General features: G+C 48.1%; 1 protein-coding gene across 1 annotated transcript in view; it reads right to left on the bottom strand.

Annotated features, from left to right (window-relative positions):
- Positions 1–24,443, bottom strand: part of trappc9 (trafficking protein particle complex 9) — a 1,005,291-nt gene that overhangs the window by 13,413 nt on the left and 967,435 nt on the right. Inside the window, 1 exon segment of the mRNA XM_038809220.1 lies at positions 10,449–10,672. Coding sequence (XP_038665148.1) covers positions 10,449–10,672 — 224 coding nt within the window.

The following is a 24,443-nucleotide window of genomic DNA, read 5'->3' as shown; positions in this document are numbered from 1 at the left end:
GCCTCACAGGCAGCCACTTGGAAAATGCAGTGGCGCTTCTAAACGTGACCTAGTCACAGCAGGCCATGGCGGAGATCTTCGGCGACATTGCCCAGGGGCTGGCCGACGTGGCGCAGTCACAGAGGGCGGTAGCCCAGTCCCAGGGGGAGATGGCGCAGCCACTGGCTGTTGTGACAAAGACCCAGAAAAAGGTGGCACAGTCAATGGGTGATGTGATGCAGTCCCAGACAGTGATGGTCCTGTGCTCCATGGCTGTGAGCATGCAGACCCTGGTAAAGCAGACCTCCAGGACTGTCAGCGCCAGATGGCGGTGAAGCCTCAGGGTTTAGCTCTGTTCGCACCCCCATTCCATGGAGTAGCCCGGGGACCACTGGGCACCCCGAGGGAGGAGCAGGTGATGGGGCCCGTGCCGGTTAACCCAGCAGGGAGGTGCCGGAACACTGCAGCACCTCGGATTTCCCACCCCTCCTGTCCTTGGCACATCTGGTGGGCAGCAGAAAGAACTGGGTGATACCATGCCACCTGGGACACCCAAGCAGCAGCCGGGCCCATCCAGCTCGGTCACCCCAGAAGACGGCCACCAACAGGTACCAAGGTCTCAGGGCGGGAATCACAGCAGGCCACCTCCACTCCTGATGTACCATCTCGGGATCCACCTGGAGTAACGTTTAGTTATAGGGGCTGGAGCATGTATATGTAAATATTTGTGCATATTAAACACCTGTTAACACTGTTACAACCTGCCTCGATGCTTTATCAGATGGTTGTGAGGGGTGGGCTGGTCTGTTCTGGCCAGAGAGATGGCGGGGGGGGGTGGAAGTTATGGGTAGCTTGGGCTCTCCCCGCACCCCCCCCCCCCCCCTCCCGACAATCCCTATCACCGTCACCCCAGGGTTCTGATGGGATGGTATGATGGAATGCCCAGCTCGCATCCAGGGATCACCCAGGTAGACAAAGAACAAGAACAATAATAATAATCTTTATTGTCACAAGTAGGCTTACATTAACCCTGCAGTGAAGTTACTGTGAAAATCCTCTAGTCGTCACATTCCGGCTCCTTTTCGGGTACACAGAGGGAGAATTCAGAATATCCAAATTACCCAACAGCACGTCTTCCGGGACTTGTGGGAGGAAACCGGAGCACCCGGAGGAAACCCACGCAGACTTGGGGAGAACGTGCAGACTCTGCACAGAGAGTGACCCAAGCTGGGAATCGAACCTGGGACCCAAGTGCTGTGAAGCCATAGTGCTAACCACTATGCTACCATGCAATACAGCACCAAAACAGGCCCTTTGGCACTCCAAGCCTGTGACGGTCATGATACCAACCTTTGCCAAAACCCTCAGCACTTCTTCATGCCGTACCCCTCCATATTTGTCCTACCCATTTGTTTGTCATGATGCCTTTTGAACGCTGTTAATATATCTGCTTCCACAACCTCCACTGGCAACGCATTCAAGGCACTCACCACCCTCTGCAGTGGAAAATCCTACCGTGGGCAGGGGTCAGACGTCGTCATAAGATACGAGCATCAGAGCTGATCACAGAGCGAGTTGTCATCATCCTCCATTCCATGGCTCAGACCTGGTGTTACTACCAAACCAAGGTCCACACCCTGTAGTGCAGCAGGGATGTACCTCAGAGTGGGTTTCAGGCGGGGGTGAGATGTGGTGTCCATGTCCTGGGGCAGTCCCCCGCCCCGCCGCCCCCTGCCCCTACTAGTCTGCGAACCTGGAAGCAATCAGAGCATCTCGTGCGCGTTGGCCTGGCGCACACGTTGTGAGGCCTCCCGTGCCTGCCTGGGCCCTATGTCCTGTCCATCTTCGCCCTCCACTGCAGCTTCCTCTTCGGATGAGGACTGGTGTTCATCCTCCTCCTCCAGCAGGTTGCCCCTCTGCTACGCGATGTTGTGGAGGATGCAGTAGACTGCCACGATGCGGGTAGCCCTCTCAGCATCATACTGGAGGGCCCCTCCAGAGCAGTCCAGGCACCTGAACCACATCTTCAGGAGGCCGAAGCACCGTTCCATCATGCCTTGGTCGCTGCATGGACATCATTGTAACGGGTCTCAGCGTCGGTCTGTGGCCTCCGGATGGCGTCACCAGCCATGACCGCAGTGGATAACCCCTGTCTCTCAGGAGCCAATAACCCCGGTCAGGGGGGGTTCTCGAACATGTCACGAATCGTTGAGTGTGCAAGGATAAAGGCGTCATGCACACTGCTCGGGTAACAGGTGCAGACTTGATTGATGCACAGCTCATGGTCACATATCAGCTGCATGTTCGTGTGGAACCCCTGTCATCTGCTGCCCCTCGGATGGGGACATGCATCCAGTCGATCAGCCCCTGGACTCGGGGCATCCCATCGAGGAAGGCGAACCCTGCTGCCCAGGTATCCTGCTGCTCATGGTCCACATTAAAATGGATGTATTGTGCCGACTGGCATAGGGATGTGATGGCACAGATGCATCTGTGCACCGAGCTGTGAAAGATCCTGGACAGATCCCCACTCAGCACCTGGAAGAACCCTGTGGCGTAAAGGTTCATGGCAACCGTCACCTTGACGGTCACCGGGAGCAGGTATCCTCCCCCATTCCCATGTGGTGCCAGGTGCGTCATGATCTGGCAGATATATCTTCCTGCTCAGCTGGAGTCTTTGGCAGCATACCCGGTCCGGCAGGTCCTCGAATGACAGGCACTGCCGGTAAACATGAGACCTCATGTGTGCCTCCTTTGCACCTATTCCTCCTCCTCAGCCAGTTGGGCAGCCGGCTCTCCATCCTTGTCGGCTGCCTCCTGTTCCTCTGGGGCAGGCTCTGTGGCTGCACATTCCACTGCCGCACGTCCCGCTGCTGCTGCTTCTTCCTACTCAAGTAGCTCCAGCTTGTGAAGCTGCAGGGCATCCCCCTGGGCTGTGACGACCAGCAGGAAGGCCACCATTGCTTGTTGAATTCCAATATCCATTGTCTGCAAGAGGTGAAACTCTGAAATATTAGCATGGTGCATACCCCTGTGCCCAACCAGGTCCACCGGGCAACACGGTGGCCCCAGTTGGCATTGCGGACTCTGCCCCACAAGCCCCCTTATCTCCGCAGTCTGACCATGTCGGTGTCTGGTGCCGTGGGGATCTCTGGCCCTGGCACCCATTCTTGCTGCCAGCATTAGGCTCCGCGGCTCCCGCCCAGCGTCCCCATAAGGTGGGCTGCCTGATGTCCCGCCGGCGGCTGCTGCCCAGTTGGGTGGTGGGCGATATGGCGGTGGGTGTGGTGTGGGTGTGAGGGCAATCATATGGCCTGCAGAACTAGGGGCCAAGGTGGGTGATCAGTGGGATGGGAAGCAAGATGGCTGCCTTGCAGGCCCGGCAATGCCATTCTGTGCCTGGACACCGTCCCAGTTCTGTGCGGAGAGAGGGAGGTCACCCCGGCCCACAGCTTGTTCCTCCGTCACCAGGCCCGCCCCTCACCCCCACCCCCCTTACCAGACCTGGCAAGGCCCCATCCCACCCCACCCCAGCCAGTCTAGCTAGCCCGGCCAGGTAGCCCATGGTCGCGCCTCTCTGTTTCCCACCCCCTCTCTCTTCCTCATCAGATATGCGCCATTTGGTTTCACCATTTTTAAAAGCACAAGTGAACCGCGGCATCAGGAATTCAGCTCATCGAAGGCGGAGAATTACGGAGGCCCTGGAGAATACCGGGTCAGGCCCGCTGATGATAACGGAGCAAACGGTATTTACTATACGTGCGTTCCGGAATGAATTGACGCCACTGTCGAGGCAATGGAGAATTGTGATTTGTCGTTAAATTGGCATCCGCCACGATTTCAGCGTCATAACTGATTCTCCATCCAATCGCATTTCCCGATTTCAGCGTCGGCCGACGGAGAATCCCGCCCTAGGTCTTCCATAGCCCTTCTCACTGAGTCATAAGCCTTGGTCAGATCGATGAAAGCCATCTAGAGTGGTTGATGTTGCGCTTGACATTTCTCTTGAAATTGTCGAGCAATGAAAATCATTCATTGTTCCACGGTTTGGTCCGAAGGACCCGGTACATGGAAGAACGAAAGACAACTGGCAGTCAAAATGAAGTGAATTAACACATATTTTAAAGGATAGACCATGAACTGGTGGGGTCATTTTGAAATTAAATGACCAGTTTGCTGTTGAGAGTAAGGCAATGGTGGAGAAATATTCAAATCAGCTTTTACAGAGGAAGGTGAAAGTAGAACTGAAGGAGCAGCTCAGGAGATGTGGAAGAGAGACAACTAAAGCTAAGTATGCAAAAGGAAGCTTTGGAAAGGCAGAAATTCAGTCTAATTCTGTAAAAGGCAGCTTGTGCTTATCTAATTCATTGAAATTGTTGACAAAATCATAATGTATCAATAAAAGGAATGTGGTTAGTATTACATCCATGAATTTACAGCAGATACTGTGATCAGGTGAACCCTGTCTCCAGCTACTTGGACAAGAGATGACAGAAAGTTTTAACCGAATACGGAATGCTATTCCTCAAGTAGCTATTAAGGCAGAGACTGCAACACCATTTCAAATGGAATTGAGTAAGTTTTTAAAAGAAATGTAAAAGGATATACGGAAAGGGAAGGGAATGGAATTTCAATAGAAAGCTCTAATATAAGAGCTGGCACAGGTTCAAGAATAATAGGCTAAGTGGCCTCCTTCCATGTTGGAAATGAAATGATTCAATGGGCTGAAAAATACAGGGAAGGGTGGAGGAGGCAGGCGGCATGCCCCCCATAACCCCCACCCCCTTGAAAAGTTACTATTGAATCTGCTTCCACCACCTTTTCAAACTGTGAATTCCTGATTGCAGCTCACTGCTTTTTTGCCAATCACCTTAGTACTATGTCAACTGATCACTGACCTTTTTGCTACTGAAAGCAATATCTTATTGACAAAATCCATCAAACCTATCAAATATTCCCTTCAGCATTTCTTTTCTGAAAAGAAAAACCCAAGCCTTTCCACATAATTGACATCCTGCTCTCATATATCTCTTTTGCACCTTCAGTAAGGATCAAAGATTTCATTCAACAATCGTGAAAGAGTATTTTGTTTTAAGGGCCAAATCCAGGCCTTACTCAAAGTTTTATCCTTCTCACCTTTCAGAAACAGCTTACCCATTTTTACTGATGCTATACAACATTCCTCTATAACACTGAAGATTTTCAATGACTTTTTTTACAGTTAGGCAAAATATTAAGGTCGTCGGAGAAGAGGCTGTGGTGGGTCATTGCAAACTTGTAATTTATCTTGGCATTCTGTTACATTCTGTCACATTCTGTCATGATCGGGGGCAGAAAATAAGGAGTTATTAGGTCAGATGATCAAGCTTGGTCAAAGAAGGTAATCTCATCTCTGGTCAAATAGTATCAGAGATTATGGAGGTGAAATCCATCTAGAGTTCCAGCATTAAAATGGTACTAGCAGATTGGTAGCCCATTTTACATCGGAGTTCCTTCTTCACTGGAGAAACAAAACCCTGAAGAGCGTAAATTAACTATTTTTTTTTTAAATTTTAGATTACCCAATTATTTTTTCCAATTAAGGGGCAATTTAGCGTGGCCAATCCACCTACTCAGCACATTTTTGGGTTGTGGGGGCAAAACCCACGCAGACGCGGGGAGAATGTGCAAACTCCACACGGACAGTGACCCAGAGCCGGGATCGAACCTGGGACCTCAGCGCCGTGAGGCGGTTGTGCTAACCACTAGGCCACCGTGCTGCCCCCAAATTAACTATTCATAAGCTATCACCCAATTTGCCTGACAGCTCCTGGTAAATTTCAACCCATCGGAATGTCAGAGAAGACATTCAGCTAAGAAATACAAGCCTTGTCTGCTCCTTGCGGACAACTTTGTCTGACAATCTTAATCTTTATTCTGTCATGTCTATAGGAAATACTTGCTAAAATTTACTGAGACATTATCTTCTTTGACCAAGCCGTTAGTCATCTGACCTAATAACTCCTTATGTGGCCCGATGCCATTCTTTGTTTAAAATGCGCCTGCGAAGCATCTTAGGATGTTTCATTACATTAAAGGGGCTATATAAATATAAACTGTTGTTGTTATTAATAAACTATATTCTTCATAGCAATGAAACATCAAACAAGACAGTGCGGGTGGTTTATGTGATGTGTATGTGGGAGTGGTTGCATTTTTACGAGCTCCAGTTCTGCTCATCTTTTAATCCTTAATTTTATCCTGGTGCACATTTCATTTTTGCTTTGTCTTGTGGTCCATGGCTTGCGCGATGTCCCTGGAAGTTCCTGATTGGTGTTTTGAGAAGAAGAGCTGAGAAAAATAGCAGGCTCCCGCTTCGGCGGTGCTGTGTGTGTACAGATGATGGCCGCCATTCAAAATGTTGTCTTGGTTGAATAACTATTCTCCCTTCTGACAGCAGAGTGTTGACGCTGTCGTAAAAACCGGAGAGTTTTATGACGGTGTCATTGGACTGCTAAGTGTAGCGATCATCTGCCGCACAGGGGGCCAGCACCGCACTGGTGCAACTCACGCCGCTCCAGCTGCTGATACCGGTGTCAAACGGGCGGGTCTGCGCATGCGTGATGCGGCTGGTGTGAATGTGCGCACGCGCGCTGTCACCGGCATCCTTCTCCCCATCAGCCCCGACACAACATGGCATAGGGCTACTGGGGCCGACACTGAGTAAAAGAGGCCTCCATCAGGAGAGGCCGTCGATCGATTGGCCCCGATTGCAGGCCAGGCCACGGTGGAGGCCCCCCGTGGGGTCGGATCCCCCCTCACGCCCACTAGGCACCCCCCCACCCCCTGCAGCGTGGATGCCGAGGTCCCGCCGGGTAAGACCACATGTGAACGGTGCTGGCGAGACTCGGGCTATCTTTCCGGCCACTCGGCCCATCCCGCGCGGAGAATCGGCGGGGAGGCCGCGTAGACCACAGAAGCGGCGGACTGGTGTCGGGGTTGCGTTGCGTGAATTGTGCCCGGCCCGACAATTATCCGACCCGGCCGCAGAGTCAGAGAATCCCACCCCTTGTCTCTGCGGTGCATCCAGTGAAGAGTCCACTTTGAAGAATTGCTGGGTACCTTTGGGAGCATGGGAGAGTTCTTGCCCTCGAAAGAGCACTTTCCCTGGAGAGGGCCTGCCGTTGTGTCATTAAAATCCTGCTACTTGGTGTGTTGTTTATCCTGACAGGTTCGATAGGTCGGGGCCGGGCAAGTTGTGTACGTTGGCTTGGTCCCTGGCAAGAGGTGGGAGGCGAGTTCCTGCCTGAGTTCGAAAATTGGCCGTCATGTTTTGGTAATCTCGATTTGCATGCTGGGTGCATCAGATTCGATGGAGCACAATTAATCCGAAATCTGATCTTTGAGGCCAGGGGTCAGTTGAGTTCATGGATCACTATATCGTCCTATTCTCCATGCTAGTCGTGTGGGGTTGGAGGTGGCTGAGTGGATCAAGTAGTCCCCCACACCCCTGGCCAGGGCCTAGGCTGCACACCGTCTCGGCGTTGGAGAGACGACATGGTGTACGATGGTGCACTGTGCTTTGATTATTACAATCCAGAGAGATACTAAAGAGTGCTCGCTGATCCTGGCTTATCCTTTATCCTTTTTGTGCAGTGCACATGGTGTATTTATCCTGCAATTCTTCTATAATCCTGGACGTTACTCCTTTATGATTGTGTTAATTATTTAAGATTTAATATTGTCCTTTCTCCTGTAAGGATGCGCAAGATGTGAGCATGATAGGCCACATGGTGGCATAGTGGTTAGCATTGTTGCTACACAGCGCCAGGGACCGGGGTCCGATTCCAGGCTTGGGTCACTGTGCGGGAGTCTGCACGTTTTCCCCGTGTCCGTGTGGGTTTCCTCCTGGTGTTCTGGTTTTCTCCCACTAGTCCCGAAAGACGTGCTGTTAGGTGATGTGAATATTCTGAATTCTCACTCAGTGTACCCGAACAGGAGCCGTAGTGAGGGAATCATTGTAACTTCATTGCAGCGTTAATGTAAGCCTACTTGAAATGAAAATCGCTTATTGTCACAAGTAGGCTTCAAATGAAGTTACTGTGAAAAGCCCCTAGTCGCCACATTCCGGCGCCTGTTCGGGGAGGCTGGTACGGGGTACTTGTGACACTGATAAAGATTATTATGAGAGCGGGTGTTGGCTTTTATCCTGTTCCAGCAAAATCATTTTGAGTTGATCATGTGAACTGTGGTCTGTTCAGTTTTACTCTATTTTTGTTAAGTCCCAACAGACGTGCTTGTTCGATGAATTGGATATTCTGAATTCTCCCTCAGTGTACCCAAACAGGCGCTGGAGTGTGGCGACTACGGGATTTTCACAGTAACTTCACTGCAGTGTTAATGTAAGCCTCCTTGTGATACCAAATCTTTAAAAATATAAATTTAGAGTACCCAATTATTTTTTTTTCCAATTAAGGGGCAATTTAGCTAACCTGCATATCTTTGGGTTGTGGGGGTGAAACCCACGCAGACACGAGGAGAATGTGCAAACTCCACACAGATAGTGACCCAGGGCCGGGATTCGAACCCGCGTCCTCAGCGCCATAAGCAGCAATGCTAACCACTATGCCACGTGTTGCCCTTACTTGTGACACTAATAATATAATTATTATCTTATAATCCTTGTGGTTATGGAAGAGGAGTGTTTTTTGTTACTTATCGCCCCCTATCTTGTACTTAAGGAATATGAGTGAAACCAGAGCGGGGTGAAGTGTGGATGGTTGGGGTTGGTAAAGTTAACTCAGTTCTCATCGAGATTGAGAACAGTCCCCCACCAGTTAGAGATAATCTCCATCGGGGTTTTTTTTATTTGTTTCATTTTAATGTATATGAATTTTAAAATCTGTTCTTTTATCCTTCAATGGACTGGGCAGATTTTGTATCCTGGGAAGGACTGAGTTCCTTCTGATGCCTGAAGTTGAGTCTTCTTTTATTTGGGTCTCTCTGTGGTCCTCTTTTGAGACATTGGAACAAGAGGATTTACTATTGGGCATGTTGAGGTGAGATTGGCTAATTGTGACTGGGTTGTTGAGGAGAAGGGTTGCTCTTGGTATATTTTCTGTGGTGACGATTATTCAGGGTCAGTTTGGGCACCTCACCCCAGGGGTTTTTCTTTCTTTCTCTCTTCATTCGGGTAAGCAGGGTGCTCTTTCTATTCCTGGTCTGGTATATTGGTCTGGGGGAGGTTCCTCTGGTTGTACCGGGGAGAAGGGAATCGGCATTCCCCCCCCAGGGTGCCCAATTGTTGGGGGCCTTGACTGTTGTTCTTCTCTGCTTGGGGACCCCCACAGCTGGGGCTGGAGAGATTATCCTTTTCTTCTTAGTATTAGTAGGGGTGATGGGGTGGAAGAGGTATTGGTTCGGCTGGGGTGCAGGTTTTGGGCTGTGCTGGAGGTTCTGTGGGCATAGCTTCCTAGGTGTTCGGATATGCTGAGCTAGGCCAGGCTCGGCTCTGTGGCTAGTATCCTGTTGCCCCATAGGCTCAGGCTTGGAATGCCATTTTTCGAGGGTGCTTTTGGGGGAATCCTGGGAGGTTGGATTTTACTTCTTTGGTGCACGGGGGCCTCGAGATCAGCTGAGTTTGATGCTTGTTGGATATCCTGCCGTTCCCCTGGGGGTGGGATGCCTTTTCGGTTGATTGAGTGACCTATTCTCTTCGTCATTTGTGGCTGCTCGGCGCACGTGTCAGGGAAATATGGAGCCTGGGTTGGATCTTGATCCCTTGTTAACTTGTGGGTTAGTGCTGGTAGTTTTAGCTTTTCCTCCCTTTTTCTTCCTTCCTTGGGAGGCTCTGATCATAATCCGAACATGTTGCTGCCAGTCCTCTCTGGATAATAGTATGGAATGATGTTGGATCTGGAATGATGTTGGATCTGCACTGGGCCATGGTTTGGGGTTAAGTTGCGCTGTGCGGTATATATGTAAAACCCCTTAGAGCTGGGGTTTTTGTATATTTTGTTTGCTTTTGTAAGGTGGGTATGAAGAATCCGTGCTTGGTTCTTATGTGGGTGCCGATGGGTCATTGGAGAAGAGGTTGTGGTGGGTCGTTGGTGCTGCTAGAATTGGGGGAGATGTGCACTGGTGCATGACTAAACATGGCGCCGAAAATTTATTACGATTTGTCATAGTAGTTACGGGCTGACGAGGGGTGGGAGGGTGTGCACCATTCACCATGTTTTTCATGACCTCGTTTGTTTCTCCCTCGGTCTCGGCTGGGGTTGTATGGGTACCTAGTAAGGTCTAATGATTTAGGCGAGCCAGTTGTGATGTTGTTCGCCTGTCACTCATGTATGCTGAACCGCTTTTTTTGACCCTTGCTTATGGTGATGTATTATTTGTAATTTTGTTGCGTTGTTCTCCAAAATGTAAAACCATAATAAATATGCTTAAAAAAAAGACAGTACATTATTATTTCCAGATGGTTGACTTACTGAATCTATATAGAATGTATTGGATCCAATTAAAGTAACAGCATTCCCAAGATCATTGTTGTGGACACCGTTCTGATAGTCCTGGTATGGAATGACAGTGAGGGCAAAGGGGCCAACTGTGCGCTTGCTCTGATTGGTCAGCTTCACTTCCAGGGATGTTGGGTCACCGACCTGACACTCCACCACGACATCACAATCGCAGGGCTTCCCAGCTACAAAAACATCTGGAAAAAGAGAAAAAGAGAGGCCAAGATTTACACAACATGCTTAAGAAGCCCCGAGTTTGTCCCTACTATTCTGAATCTCTCCCTTCTTGTCTCCATTCTGAATACATATTTGGAATGCAGTTTCATAGGTGCTGAAAGTGTTCCACTAGTCCAACATTCAGAAGCTATCACTGTGAGGCATAATTGCCTCTCACTACATACACACAATTGACAGATTCCCCAAATACCACTCTGCAGCAGAATCCTGAATTGACTTTTCCTCTCTTGGGCTCAAGGACATTGAACTCAACTGTAGCACCCTTGCTGTTATTAAATCAGCAGACTCTCCACAGATTGAAGCACACATTATAGGTTATGCATGCATCCACAATATACACTACTGGCTGTTTTACAGGATGCATATTTAATCTTAAGTGAAAGTTGCACTCTATGCTGGGAATCACGTGGAAGGGATTTACTACAGGTATTTCCCAACGTGGTCCTGATGCAGTGGACCTCGCGGTGGGCCAATGGGATAACTTCTTAAGGGAATTGCCCCCAAAGTCTATCTGAGAGCTGCCCTCCCTCCCACAATGCAAGACCTGCCCACCCCACCCCCACCCCAAGGTCTCCTAAATAAAGACCCCGCAGAGTGCCCCCAAATAAAGAGACTCCCTTATAAAAGAGACACCCCCAGAGACCCCCTAAATACAGAGCCCCCCCCCGTGCAAGGAACAGCTAAATAAAGAGACACCCCCAGAGACCCCTAAAGAGACCCCGCAGAGACCCCCAAATAAAGGAACACCCCCAGAGACCCCTAAATAAAGAGACCCCGCAGAGACCCCCAAATAAAGGAACACCCCCAGAGACCCCTAAATAAAGAGACCCCGCAGAGACCCCCAAATAAAGGAACACCCCCAGAGACCCCTAAATAAAAAGAGACCTCCCACAGGCCTCCCCAGAAAAGATAAACCTGCCAGGAAACCTCCCAGAAAAGAGACCCCTGTCAGGAAGCTGGAGAGCAGTCCAGACAGAGGCAGTGAAAAAAATTACTGTTTTGATCGGTTGACAAGTTTATTCTGATTAGCCAAGGCGTTGCCAAATTAAAACTAATTTCTTTGAGTTCTTAATTTCCAATAGATCCTTTGTTCCCCACGATCTCCTGAATTATTTTTGTATCTTCCATTGCAGAGACAGATACAAAAGTAGCGGGGTGAGATGTACCGGCGCATTGCGCCCGAAAAGTAGCCAGTAGATGCGATCTCGCAAGACATTGCAATGTGAATCCCGCCCATTGTGGCAAATCTGAATATTAGAGTGAGACAGCTAGTCTTATTCGAATATGCTTTCCCGAGATCTAACTAAAGTGTGGGATTTAACCCCCTCGCCTTAGAGATCTCAGGCAAGCGCTGTTCACTGCTAGTCTCCACAAACGGGGACCACAGAACGGCACTCGTGGTGGTCTCTCAGGGGATTAGAGGCCAGCAGGTTCTTGCCCTCTGGGCATGGTGGCATCCTGGCACTGCTGGTGACACCCAGGCACCCTAACACTGCCAGCCTGGGTGCCAACCTGGCATTTTTCACGCACCAGGATCGGGTATGGGGGTGCCAGCATAGAGGTGCCGAAGGGGCTGAGAACCTTCTTGTAGGGGAGTTGTGGCTTGGGGGGGATCCAGGGGTCGCATTAGGGGGTTAAGAGAACAGGATGCCATTTAAAATTGGCATCCCGATCTGTTCTGCACTGAGGAGTTCCGGTGAGCGGAGTTCCTCAGCGCAGAAAACAGGACTCAGTGCCGCCTCAGATGTCCAGTCCCCGCTGAGGCCCCTGATCTACCCGAATGGCCGTTCGATAGCATCGTGTTTCTTGGCACTCTGAGCCCCAGAAAACAGCTGACCAACCACGCACGCTTTGGTTCCCATTTTGGTGGATCGCGCCCTTCATCAAAGTTTCTTTATTTCCCATTATAATCTCTCCTATCTCTTGTTCACAGAGGCTCACATTTGCTTTCACAAATCTCTTCTTTCTTACCTCCCGACAGAAGATTTTACAATTTATCATGTCTTTTGCTCTGATATTCTTTCTTTTTCAATTTTTGGTCATTTTTTACTGCATTATAAAATCCTCTCGATCCTCAAGCATATCACTCATTTTGTCTCTTTCTTTAATGGATACTAATTTTTATTTATCTGGCTATCCACCATTGGACTGTTTTTCCATTAGGTTATCATTCCTTAACGGGATGTATATTTGTTGCAAATTATGAATAAACATTTTTAAATGCTAGTCCTTACTTGCACCATCATATCTTTTTATGTCGTGTTCCAATCCATCTTAGTCAATTCATCCTCATTCCTAGTAATTTGGGTTTTTCAGATTTAAGATCCTAGTTTCGGAAATATCCTTTCACTCTCTACTATTGTTATCATATTCTTATCAGGGCACATTTTGTCCCTCTCCATTTTGCCTCTCTGTTCTAAAAGGCATGTTTCCTGAAGTATTTTGTTCCCAATGTAGGACACTCTGCAGCTAAATCTCTGTAATGGCTATTGGATCAAATATTTTGACCATTTCAAACATTTGGGCAGCACAGTGGTATAATGGTTAGCACAATTGCTTCACAGCGCCAGGGTCCCAGGTTCGATTCCCGGCTTGGGTCACAGTCTGCGGAGTCTATACGTTCTCCCCGTGTCTGCATGGGCTTCCTCCGGGTGCTCCAGTTTCCTCCCACAGTCCAAAGATATGCAGGTTAGGTGGATTGGCCATGCTAAATTGCCCTTAGTGTTCAAAATTGCCCTTAGTGTTGGGTGGGGTTACTGGGTTATGGGGATAGGGTAGAGGTATGGGCTTGGATAGGGTGCTCTTTCCAAGAGCCGGTGCAGACTTGATGGGCCGAATGGCCTCCTTCTGCACTGTAAATTCTATGATTTTCTGTGTGTTATATTAATTCATCTATTTTGTTGGTGATAGTGAGTATTTCCACTCAGACAATAGGAAAGTATACAGCCAAACATTGCAGAATATTAGATTAATACCTGACTTGCATTTGCCAATTTACACTGTGGTACTGTTTATGGGCTGTGGAAGGATCTACTTTACTGTCTGATGAGGCTCAGTGTCAGAATTTATGGATGAACCAATGGGTATAGGCCCAACCCTCCAACCTTCCCTCATAAGGTAAGCCCTTCAGTTTTCACATCTCCTGTCACCAACTCTTCCTCGACTTCCCTTTGAGAAAGCTATTGGCTACCCTCAGCATTCTTTACCATTCTCTGAAGGACCAATCAATGAAGCAATCGCTTCACCACCCACATGATCCCTTTATGAGCAATGCCCCCAACTGTCCATATTCAATTCTTGCGAACCTTCATTGTCCTAACTTCATCAACCTCCTTCTTGGCTCTCCCCTCTGACCCACCAGTACCCAGCAGGCTCGTTTGGAGAATCAACGATCATCACCTGAATGTATGTGGACTTTACACTTATACATCAGGGTGTCTGAGTCGACATCGGTCAGGATCTTAAGACTTGAAAGGTCTTTCAGCATTTCATTACCACCTAACTCAAACCTGAAACTCAAAATTGACAGGCATATGAATCTACCAATGGAATTAAATTTGAAATAATTTGCATCAGGTGAAAACTAAGTATCAGTTTCAGCCCATAGAGTTTTAAAATTAAGTGTCCTCAGCCACCATGTTGCTTAGGCTGGAGAATGTTGCCTGGGCTGGAGTGTTTCAGCTATGAAATGAGGCTGGCAAAGCTGGGTTGTTTTCCTTACAACAGAGAAGGCTGAGGCGGCATATGATCAAGGGAATTAAACTATGATTGGCATTGATAGTAGCTAGGAAGAAATCTTTCTCTTTAGTAGTGGGGTCAATAGCCAGGGGACTGATAGAAGATAAGGGGCAGGAGATTAGAGGGGATTTGAGGAAAATTTTGTCACCCAGTGTGGAGTGGGAATCCAGAACTCATTGCCTAAAAAGGTGATAGAGAAGGGAACCCTCACGACATTGAGACAGCATTTAGATGAACACTTGAAACGCCATAGCATAGAAGGCTACGGACCAAGTGCTGGAAAATGGGAGTAGAATAGATTGGTGCTTGATGGCTGGCATGGGTACAATGGGCCACAGGGTATCTTTTTGTGCTGTAAAACTCTATGACTCTTCCAAATACTCAAGCTAAAGTTCACTGCTTTTCCAAAGCTTTGAAAAATAAATCCTGAAAGAATAATAATAATCGCTTATTGTCACGAGTAGGCTTCAATGAAGTTACTGTGAGTTTCTTCCTCTTCTTGGAAAATTAATAATTCAAATAGATTGCAGAACAAATTTCAGGATAGTCAAAGCTCTGTGATTCCACTTGCTTTGGTGTCATTCTACAATCTAGGCTGTGGCCCTTGACCTTGAAAGAAAGAAAGAAAGAAAGAAAATTGCTTGTCACAAGTAGGCTTCAATGAAGTTACTGTGAAAAGCCCCTAGTCGCCACATTCCGGCGTCTGTTCGGGGAGGCTGGTAAGGGAATTGAACCGTGCTGCTGGCCTGCCTTGGTCTGCTTTAAAAGCCAGCTATTTAGCCCAGTGTGCTAAATCAACATTTGGTGCCTCAACATTTAAAAAAATAATTATTATATATTTATATGCGCTGTGTTAATGTAAACATAGAAAAAGTCTGATCAAAATACCAAAAGTGATTTTCTGAAGGACGTCCCAGAAAAGTGGTTCTTATGTGTTGGAAATAAATTAAATTTGTGCTTTTCAATAGAAAGAAAAATCAGTCACAGATAGTAAATTCTGGTGTTTAAACATTCAGAAATAAATAAAAGGGGGCCTGATATATGCTAATCATATTGATCTGAGTACCTCACACTTCAAGCACTACTGAAGCCATCTTTCCCCTCGTCATTTTTGATTTTTATGTAACTAATTATGAAACAGATGTGTTACTGTGCTGCAGCACACTGCTTGTGTAAACAGTAGCAAAAACAAAGCTACACAGCCTTAGTTTTACCTGTTTTGAATTGAAATGTAATGAACTAGAATTAATAAAAGGCATTAAGAACTTGACTGAAGGTCAGAACATTACATCTCAGCAATTTTGAAAAATATGAGAGGTATACTCCAAGCAGATGTTAATGAATATGTTTGCAATTGTTTCAGATATAATTTCCTAGTTTCCTTGTCCTTTTAGTAATTTCAAAGAAAGAGTCTGAAAACCATATTTGAATAAACTGACAATGAAGTTGAACCAGCAGATGCAGACAAGTAATTTGGCGTTTTCATCAACTGTGCCAATCTTTAGCTTTGATTTGTAATAATCTGATCAAAGAGTCACCTGCTTTGAGTAAACAAGACACTCATTTGGTCTACTTATTTGGCACACAGACAGCTACTAACAGTGATCAGCTGCACCTGCAAGTTAGCATTCTCATTAAAAATGCCCAGAGACTATGAATCCAATATGTATAAAGATCCTTTCTTGTTCACAAAGGATGAAATATTTTTTTTAAATTATTTATTCATGGAATGTGGGCATGGCTAGCAGAGCCAGCAATTATTGCCCATCTCTAATTACCCTCGAGAAGGTGGTTGTGAGCCACATTCTTGAAATGTTGCAGGCCATGTGGTACACCTAGTGCTGTGAGGAAGGTGTGGTTATTGTCCCTTTATAGACAACACAGCAGAATAAGGGTCACCTGACCTGGGTGACCAATTGAGGCTGTGTGTGAAATCACCCCATGATGAGAAAGGCTTCTGGCAGAGACGTTTTGGGAGCGAGCTAAAGCCATGTGGCTGATATACAATTCTTTTTAATAAATATCTTCACATATGGGGCGGGTTTCTCCCAACTGTGAATCCCGCCCCCGCCGGCTGCCGAATTCCCCGGCGGCAGGGATTTGGCGGGGGTGGGAATCGTGCCACGCCGGACAGCGGCCGCTGGCAGCGCCCCCCCCCCCCCCCCCCCCCAGCGATTCTCCGGCCTGTGATGGGCCAAGTGGCCGTCCGTTTTTCGGCCTGTCCCGCCGGGGTAAATTAGAGTAGGTACTTACCGGCAGGACCTGGCTGCGCGGGTGGCCTTCGGGGTCCTTGGAGAGGCACGGGGGGGGGGGGGGGATCTGGTCCCGGGTGGTGCCCCCACGGTGGCCTGGCCCGCGATCGGAGCCCACCGATCTGCGGGCGGGCCTGTGCCGTGGGCGGCACTCTATTCCTCCGCGTCGGCTGGCGTGGTCCTCCGCGATGGCCGACGCGGAGATGAACTCCTCCGTGCATGCGCTGGGATGACGCCAGCACATGCTGGCGCTCCCGCCCATACGCCAACTCACGCTGGCCAGCGGGGGCCCAAACCACTCTGGCACCGGCCTAGCCCCTGAGGGTGCGAAGGATTCCGCACTTTTGGGGCGGCCCGACGTCGGAGTGGTTCACGCCATTCCTCGGCGCTGGGACCGCCCGCCCCGCCGGGTTGGGGAGAATCCTGCCCATGAAGTCGGTGAAAGTGCATAGTTACGGAAGGGAATTTCAGGAGTTTGATCCAGCGCTAGTGAAGAAATTATACAATCCCCAGTTTGGACGGTGTGAGATTTGGAGGGGAATTTACAGATCGTGAAGCTTCCATGAGAGCTGCAAAAGCACTGGTACTTGTTGTTTCATGTGAAACTAATTGCTGGTTCAACAGTTTCCTTCTCCCTCAAAGTGTGGCCCCACCACTTAAGGAACTAAAATAACTTTCCATTAATTCCACACTCTCAGATAGTTCATAAATGTATCAGGCACCAGAAATATAAAAATTATTGAACAATTGGTGTCAAGGAAAATGCACCCGTAATTCAGATCTGTTTTATAAGCGATTCACCATTTGTGAACATTTTGAGACAGACTGACAAAAGTTTTTGTTATATGCACAAAAACCCCAGCATGACTATTCTGTGACTATCTATTCACAGTAAAAAAAAGAGGAGGTAAATTATAACAAAAAAGAGCACATATTAGAATAATGGACAGGCAGATGTATAATTGAGATGTTTGGATGAAAGCACTCATGATTTATTCTGCCACATTCTGACATGATTCCTTCAGAGGAACAACTGTCTCTTGTCAAGCTTGACCTGTTGTCAGAATAAAGAACAGAAACTAAATCTATAGCAGTCCTATCATTCAACTGGAAAACATTGTCCCAAGATTGCTGACTAGAAATGCAATTTGGATCCATTGCTTATCAAGTTGTATTGCTCACTTAAATAATAAAAACATACTGTACAATGTAATATGGAAACTCAGCCGTTTTGTTCCAACAAATACATATTGCAGCAGATCTTATAAGATAGATAGCACTGGGACCACAGTGCTATCCATGTGTGAGCAGAGTTTAAGCACGTGGACTGCATCTTCACTATTTGGACATACACTCTTAGCTGTTGAAGTTATACCCACACTGCAGAGATAACCAAATTCCAAAACAAATTGTGTTAAAATTATGGTAGATATAAAATCAATAAAAACACTGTAGAGTTTTCAGGATATTCTAACTTTCTGTTGAATTTCAATTCAGCAGATATTACACACATGTACTCAAAGACATACAGATGATGTTTCATCACTTACGAAAAGTATTGCAATAATTTTCTCGATATAAAAGATATCTTGACCATGAGAAAAGCAGAATGTTGTTTCTCAAATGGTGGTACAATTCTACAAATGCTCGTCCTTATCCAGTACCCTTGCCCAATGGGTATTCTTCATGTTTGAGCCTGTACTATGAGCTGCAATAAGCTATTCTACCTTGAAAATCTGTTTCACACATACAGGGCTGGATTCTTCCGCCCCGCCCGCCGCAAGAACGCCATGGGCGAGACACAGACAATGCAGACGTCCATTAACCTTGGGCGGGATTCTCCGGTTGCCAGGCGGATGTGGCCGGAGAGTCCCACCCATAGTTTTCAGCTGTATTGCACAATGATATGGAACAGAAGCCATATCTAGACTTGCCTCTATGTAGCGTGGAGATTGGCAGCAAGTGTATTCCCCCCACAATTGCATGAGCTGAGATCAACAAATTTATCACAGAAAAGTAAAATAAAATAAAAACATGGAATATTGGCATTCCGAAATAAAAGAAAACATTCTGGAATCTTACAGTTGGCTTATAATCATTTTGAAGAGATGCGACAAGATAATATTTTAAGTGCAGCTCCTTCATTGGAGTGAAAAGTTCAAAAGGATCTCTATCTTGAAATCTACCTTTTCTCTTTCAAATGCTGTCAACTGAGGGCAAAAAGAGGATCTTTTGTTATTGTTTAAATTTGCTGCTTTCCACATATGTAGTTAAAGAATGCCCCTTTTCTGTCAGTTTTTAAATTGTACGCAATTGAGTGTTACTGGGACACCAAAAGCAAATAAAGACTATCAAATCAGTGCATTTTATTCTTCAGGTTTATTCTTCAGGTTAATTTCGACAACCTCAGATGCCCTAAAGTGCTTCATAGCCAATTAAGAACTTCTGAAGTGTAGTCGCTGTTGTATTAATAAATGTTGCAAAATGGCAGCAGCCAAATTGCACACAGGTTTCACCAACAGCAATGTGTTAATGACCAGATGATCCATTTTCCACCTTTTGGTTAAGGGATAACCTAGTACAGCGGGAAAACCTCCTTGATTGTCTTCAAATTAGTGCCATGGAAGAGTTTATACCCAGTGAATGGGGTAGAAGGAGCCTCGGTTTATCATCTCACCCAATTTTACGGCACTATTGATAGTGCTACACTCCCTCAATATTGCACTGTCAGCCTACATTTTGTACTTATGTCGCTGGAGTGATTTTTGCACCTGTAACCTTCTGACTCAGAGACAAGAGTGCTATCACTAAGCAATGGTAAACACTTTGTGATTTAATGCGACTAATGAATGAATTTGTAAAAAAATATTTTATTGGAGGTATTTTCAAATATATACAGAACAGAAATGAGCAGACAACAACAGCAACAGTTAACCATGCATAATTGCCTCTATTTCCCCAGACCACCCCCTCCATTTACACCCAGGCCCCCCCTTCCAAACCTAAACAAAACACAACCTCCCAATGATGTGCTACTGTCTCTTAAAGAAGTCAATGAACAGGAACCCCTCCTCCGCCCCTCTTATGGCGAACTTGATTTTTTTCTAGTTGGTGAACTGTCAAGTCGCTCACCCATTCCCCAGCTTTCGGCAGCTCTGAGTCCCACCAGCACAACAAGATCCGCCTCCGGGCTATCAGGGAGGCAAAGACTACCATGTCAGCCTCTCTCCCCACCTGCACTCCCGGCTCCTCCGACACCCCAAATATACCCACCTATGGCTCGGTGCCAACTCCACTCCCAAAATCTTCGACATTAAGTTTGCAAACTCTTTCCAGAACCCCTCCAACTTCGGACATGCCCAAAACATATGGAACTAGTTTGTTGGATTCGCTGCACACTGCCCCACAACAATCCTCCACCCCTGGAAAAAAACGACTCATCCCAGACACTGTCATATGAGCCCTATGTACCACCTTAAACTGTATGAGACTCAGTCTTGCAAAAGATGAAGATGGGTTTATCCTCTGCAGTGTCTCATTCCACAGTCCGGCTTACATTACTCCTGCTCCCACTTGCGTCGCACCTCCTCCACTGGAGCACCCTCCCTCCCCATCAGCTCCCCATAAATATCTGACAGCTTGCCCTCGTCTATCTCATCCTCAGACAGAAGCTTGTCTTGTAGTGATGAAGGCAGCAGCTGCGGGAACGAACCCAACTCCTTCCTCAATCAGTCCCTCACCTGCAGGTACCTGAACCCATTCCCCTTCAGCAACAAGTACACCTCCTTGAATGCCTCCAAGTGGCAAACGCACTCGCCACAAACAGGTCCTGAAAATACTCTATAGCCAACAGCCCCCACCCCGAAACATTGCATCCAGCCCGTTGGAACAAAGCTGTGGCTATCTCAAATTGGTGCCCACGGGTGCTGCCAACATCAGTTCACACCCTTAATGCTGATACCATCACCAGACTGGAGTACATGGTTGGTAGGAACAGAAGAGGTGCCAACAACAGCGCCCTCAGACTGATCCCTTTATGCGAGGCCTCTTCAATCCATCCCCACATTGACTTCTCCTCCACTGCCACTTTTGTACCATAGCTACGTTCGCCACGCAATGATAATTCTGCACATTCAACAGTGGCAGTCCCCTTGCCTGCCTATCTCTTTCCAAAAACACCCTCCTGGTCTGAGTAACCTTAGTTGACCACACAAGCCCCAGCATCATCTTATTCACCAGACTGAAAATGGACTTGGGCACGAAAAGTGGGAGATTCTGAAACACAAACAAAAACTTCGGGAGCACCGTCATCTTTATCGTCTGGACCCTTCCTCCTTCATTTCCTCCACCAGTTTAGCAAGATTGAACTTGTGCCGCTGGGCCCCACTCTGTGCTGCACGTATCCCAAGATACCGAAAGCCTGTCCCAACTAACCGAAACGGCAACCTCCTCAAACTCTCCCCCCCGCCCCTGGGCTTTGATCGGGAATATCTCATTTTTTCCCATATTGAGAAACATTCCCAACATTGAAAACCCACTATTCCCAACATTGAAAACCCTCAAGATCCCCATAATTCTGTCAAAACCTTCAACCAGGTTCACAACATAGAACAAGAGGTCATCAGAGCATAAAGAGACTTGATCCATCACCCCCCCCCCCCAATCAATATCCGCCATCCCTTTGAAGCCCTAAGTGCCACTGCCAACAGTTCGATCATCAGGGTAAAGAGTAAAGGGGAGAGTGGACACCCTTGCACCTCCGAAGCAAGCCCTTGCCCAAACCCGAACTGTTCCAGCACCTCGAGTAAGTATATCCATTCCATATGGTCAAGCGCCTTTGTCGCGTCCAACCACCTCCCAGCCTGTCGAGGGTATCATTATCACCTTTAATAACCTCTGAACATTGGGTGATAGCTGCCACCTCTTCATAAGCCCCGTCTGGTCTTCCCCTATCACCCCGGAAGACAATTCTCTATCCACACCGCTAGCACTTTCACCAATAGCTTTGCATCCACATTTAACAACAATATTGGGTGATGCTCTGGGTCTTTACCTTTCTTTAAAATTAGATGGATGCCTGACACAGTGGCGGTGGGGTGTTGCAGGAGGAATGTTAGCCCTCCGCCTCCCAACAGCCCATTTTATATATTCACCAACAGGGGCCCCAGCTCTGAATCAAACTTCTTCTGAAACTCTGCAGGGAACCCATCCGGATCTAGGGCCTTCCCCAATTGCATCACCCCCACACACTCCATTACCTCCCCCTGACCATCCGGAGCCCCTGCACCCTCACCTCATCCAACCACGGAAACCCCATCAATCCATAAACCGCCTCATGCCCCGCGGGGGCTCCGAACTGTACAACTTCAAATAAAATGCCTCAAACACCCCATTTGCCTCCTTTGGCCCCGTTACCTGTTTGGCCCTCTTGTCCTCATCTGCCCAATCTCCCTCGCCGCTGTCTGCCTCCTCAACTGATGTATCCTACTTGCCTTCTCGCCATACTTGTACACTGCCCCTTTGGCCCGGCGCAGCTGTCCCACCAACTCGCCTGTTAACACTAGCCCAAATTCCATTTGGAGTTGCTGCTTCTCCTTCAGCAGTGCCTCCTCAGGCGCCACCGAGTATCTCCGATCCACCGCCAGAACGCCCTCCACCAGCCTCAGCCTCTCTGCTCACTCTATCCTCACCTTATGCACCCTAATCAAAATAAACTCCCCTCTAACCACTGCCTTAAATGCCTTACACAATACAGCCGACAAGACCTCCCCCATCTTATAGCTCCATAGTTCCGGAAAGCCACCCCATCTTCTCACAGACCTCCTTATTGGCCAGTAACCTCACACCCAACCTTGACTGCGGGCTCTGGGAGCTCGCTCCCTCTACCCGGAAATCCACTCAGCGTGGCACGTGGTCAGACACCACGATCGCCAAATACTTAGTCCCAACCACCCCTGCCAACAGTGCCTTGACAGGACAGACCCCCCCTGTGGACATGTGAAAAGAATGAAAAATTCTTCGTCCTCAGCTTCTCAAACTGCAATGGGTCCGCTGCCCCCATTCACTCCATAAATCCCAGCAAACCCTTGACCATTGCCGACACCCTCATAGACTTGAGACACGACCCATCCTTCCTCTGATCCAACACTGTATTAAAATCACCCCCCACCCCCATTATCAGACAATGCATGCCCAGGCCCGAGATCTTCGCCAGGACCTGCTTCATAAACTCCACATCGTCCCAATATGGGGCATAAATATTTACCAACACCACAAACTCCAACCTCCTGCTCACATCACAAATCTATCCCCAGGGTCCACCACTATGCTACTCTCTTATGAACCCACACTGCTACCCACCTCGTCGTCATATCTAGCCCCGAATGAAATGCCTGCCCCACCCATTCCTTCCTCAGCCTTGTTTGATCTACCACCTTCAAATGAGTCTCTTGCAAAAACATAACATCCACCTTCAGACTCCTCAAATGCACAAATACCCACAAACTCTTAACCGGCCCATTTAATCCCTGAACATTCTATGAAATCAACTGGGCCGGGGGTCCTGCCCCCCCCCCCCCCCCTCTCTCTGATCAGCCATACCTCCACTTTAACCAACTCCCCCAGGCCCATGCCACCCGTCCCCCCAGATCCACCCCAAGATGTCCACTGCCATCACCCTTGACGCAATGGCGCCACATCAACTCTGTCCACCCCTCTCCCGCCCCACCATCCCCAACAGAGAACAAGAAAAGGAAAACAGAAATGACCCCCACCCCCGCAACAGATTTGTACCCCATTTCACTCCCGTTAACTAGCCTATCCGCTGGCATGGTGGCCCCACTGGAGGCAACTGCCTTCCCCAAACCCCCCCCAAAATCCCTCGCACCCACTCCTCCACCTTCCCACTTATACCCACAACCCCAAGAACCCACATAATATACAACATGATACAACATTCAACCCCACCAAAAAACAGCAACATTCCTCCCACTGGTATCTCTATAGTCCAAAGTTCTTGCAAGTCCCCAAGTCTAAGGTTTCACAAAAACCTGTTCGCCTCCTCCAGCATGTCCATGTAGAAATCCTGGCCCTGGTATGTGATCACAACCGGGCTGGGTACAGCACCAGAACTTCAATTCTTCCCTGAGCAGGACTGCTTTGACCCTGTTAAACCCAACCTGCCATTTCACCAGCTCCGCAGCCAGATCCGGAGAGGTCCAAATCACATTCCCTTTCCAGGTGCACCTCTTTGTCTCTTTCGCCCACCGCAGAATCTTCTCTTTATTTAGATATCTGTGCAGTCGTATCGCCTCAGCTGCTCACCCACATTCGGCATCCTCTTTGGTGACCTGTGCACTCGATTCACCATGGGCGGTCGGTCGAAGACCCCCCTTCTCCAGCAGCTTCCCCAGAATATTAGCTATGTACTTTGTGGCCTGCATTCCCTCAATTTGGGCAATTCCACAATCCGGAGATTCTGCCTCCTCGATCGATTCTCTAAGTCATCCACTTTCTCCCTCATCTTCCTTTGGCCCTCCACCACCATCGTTATCTCTGCCTTCAACGAAGCCAACCGGTCTTCATGGTCCGCCACTGACTCTACCACTTTTGACACACCATGTGCCTCCAACCTCTGCTCCGCTCTCAATGGCTGCCTGAATCAGGTCAGCCACCTTAGGCAGATCTTCTGAGACCTCCTGCTATGCTGCCAGAACTTGACCGTCAAAACCTCCATCAACTG

Source organism: Scyliorhinus canicula, chromosome 10 (assembly GCF_902713615.1).
Source record: "Scyliorhinus canicula chromosome 10, sScyCan1.1, whole genome shotgun sequence".
Classification (NCBI taxonomy): domain Eukaryota; kingdom Metazoa; phylum Chordata; class Chondrichthyes; order Carcharhiniformes; family Scyliorhinidae; genus Scyliorhinus; species Scyliorhinus canicula.
This window is presented reverse-complemented; position numbering and strand designations above follow the sequence as displayed.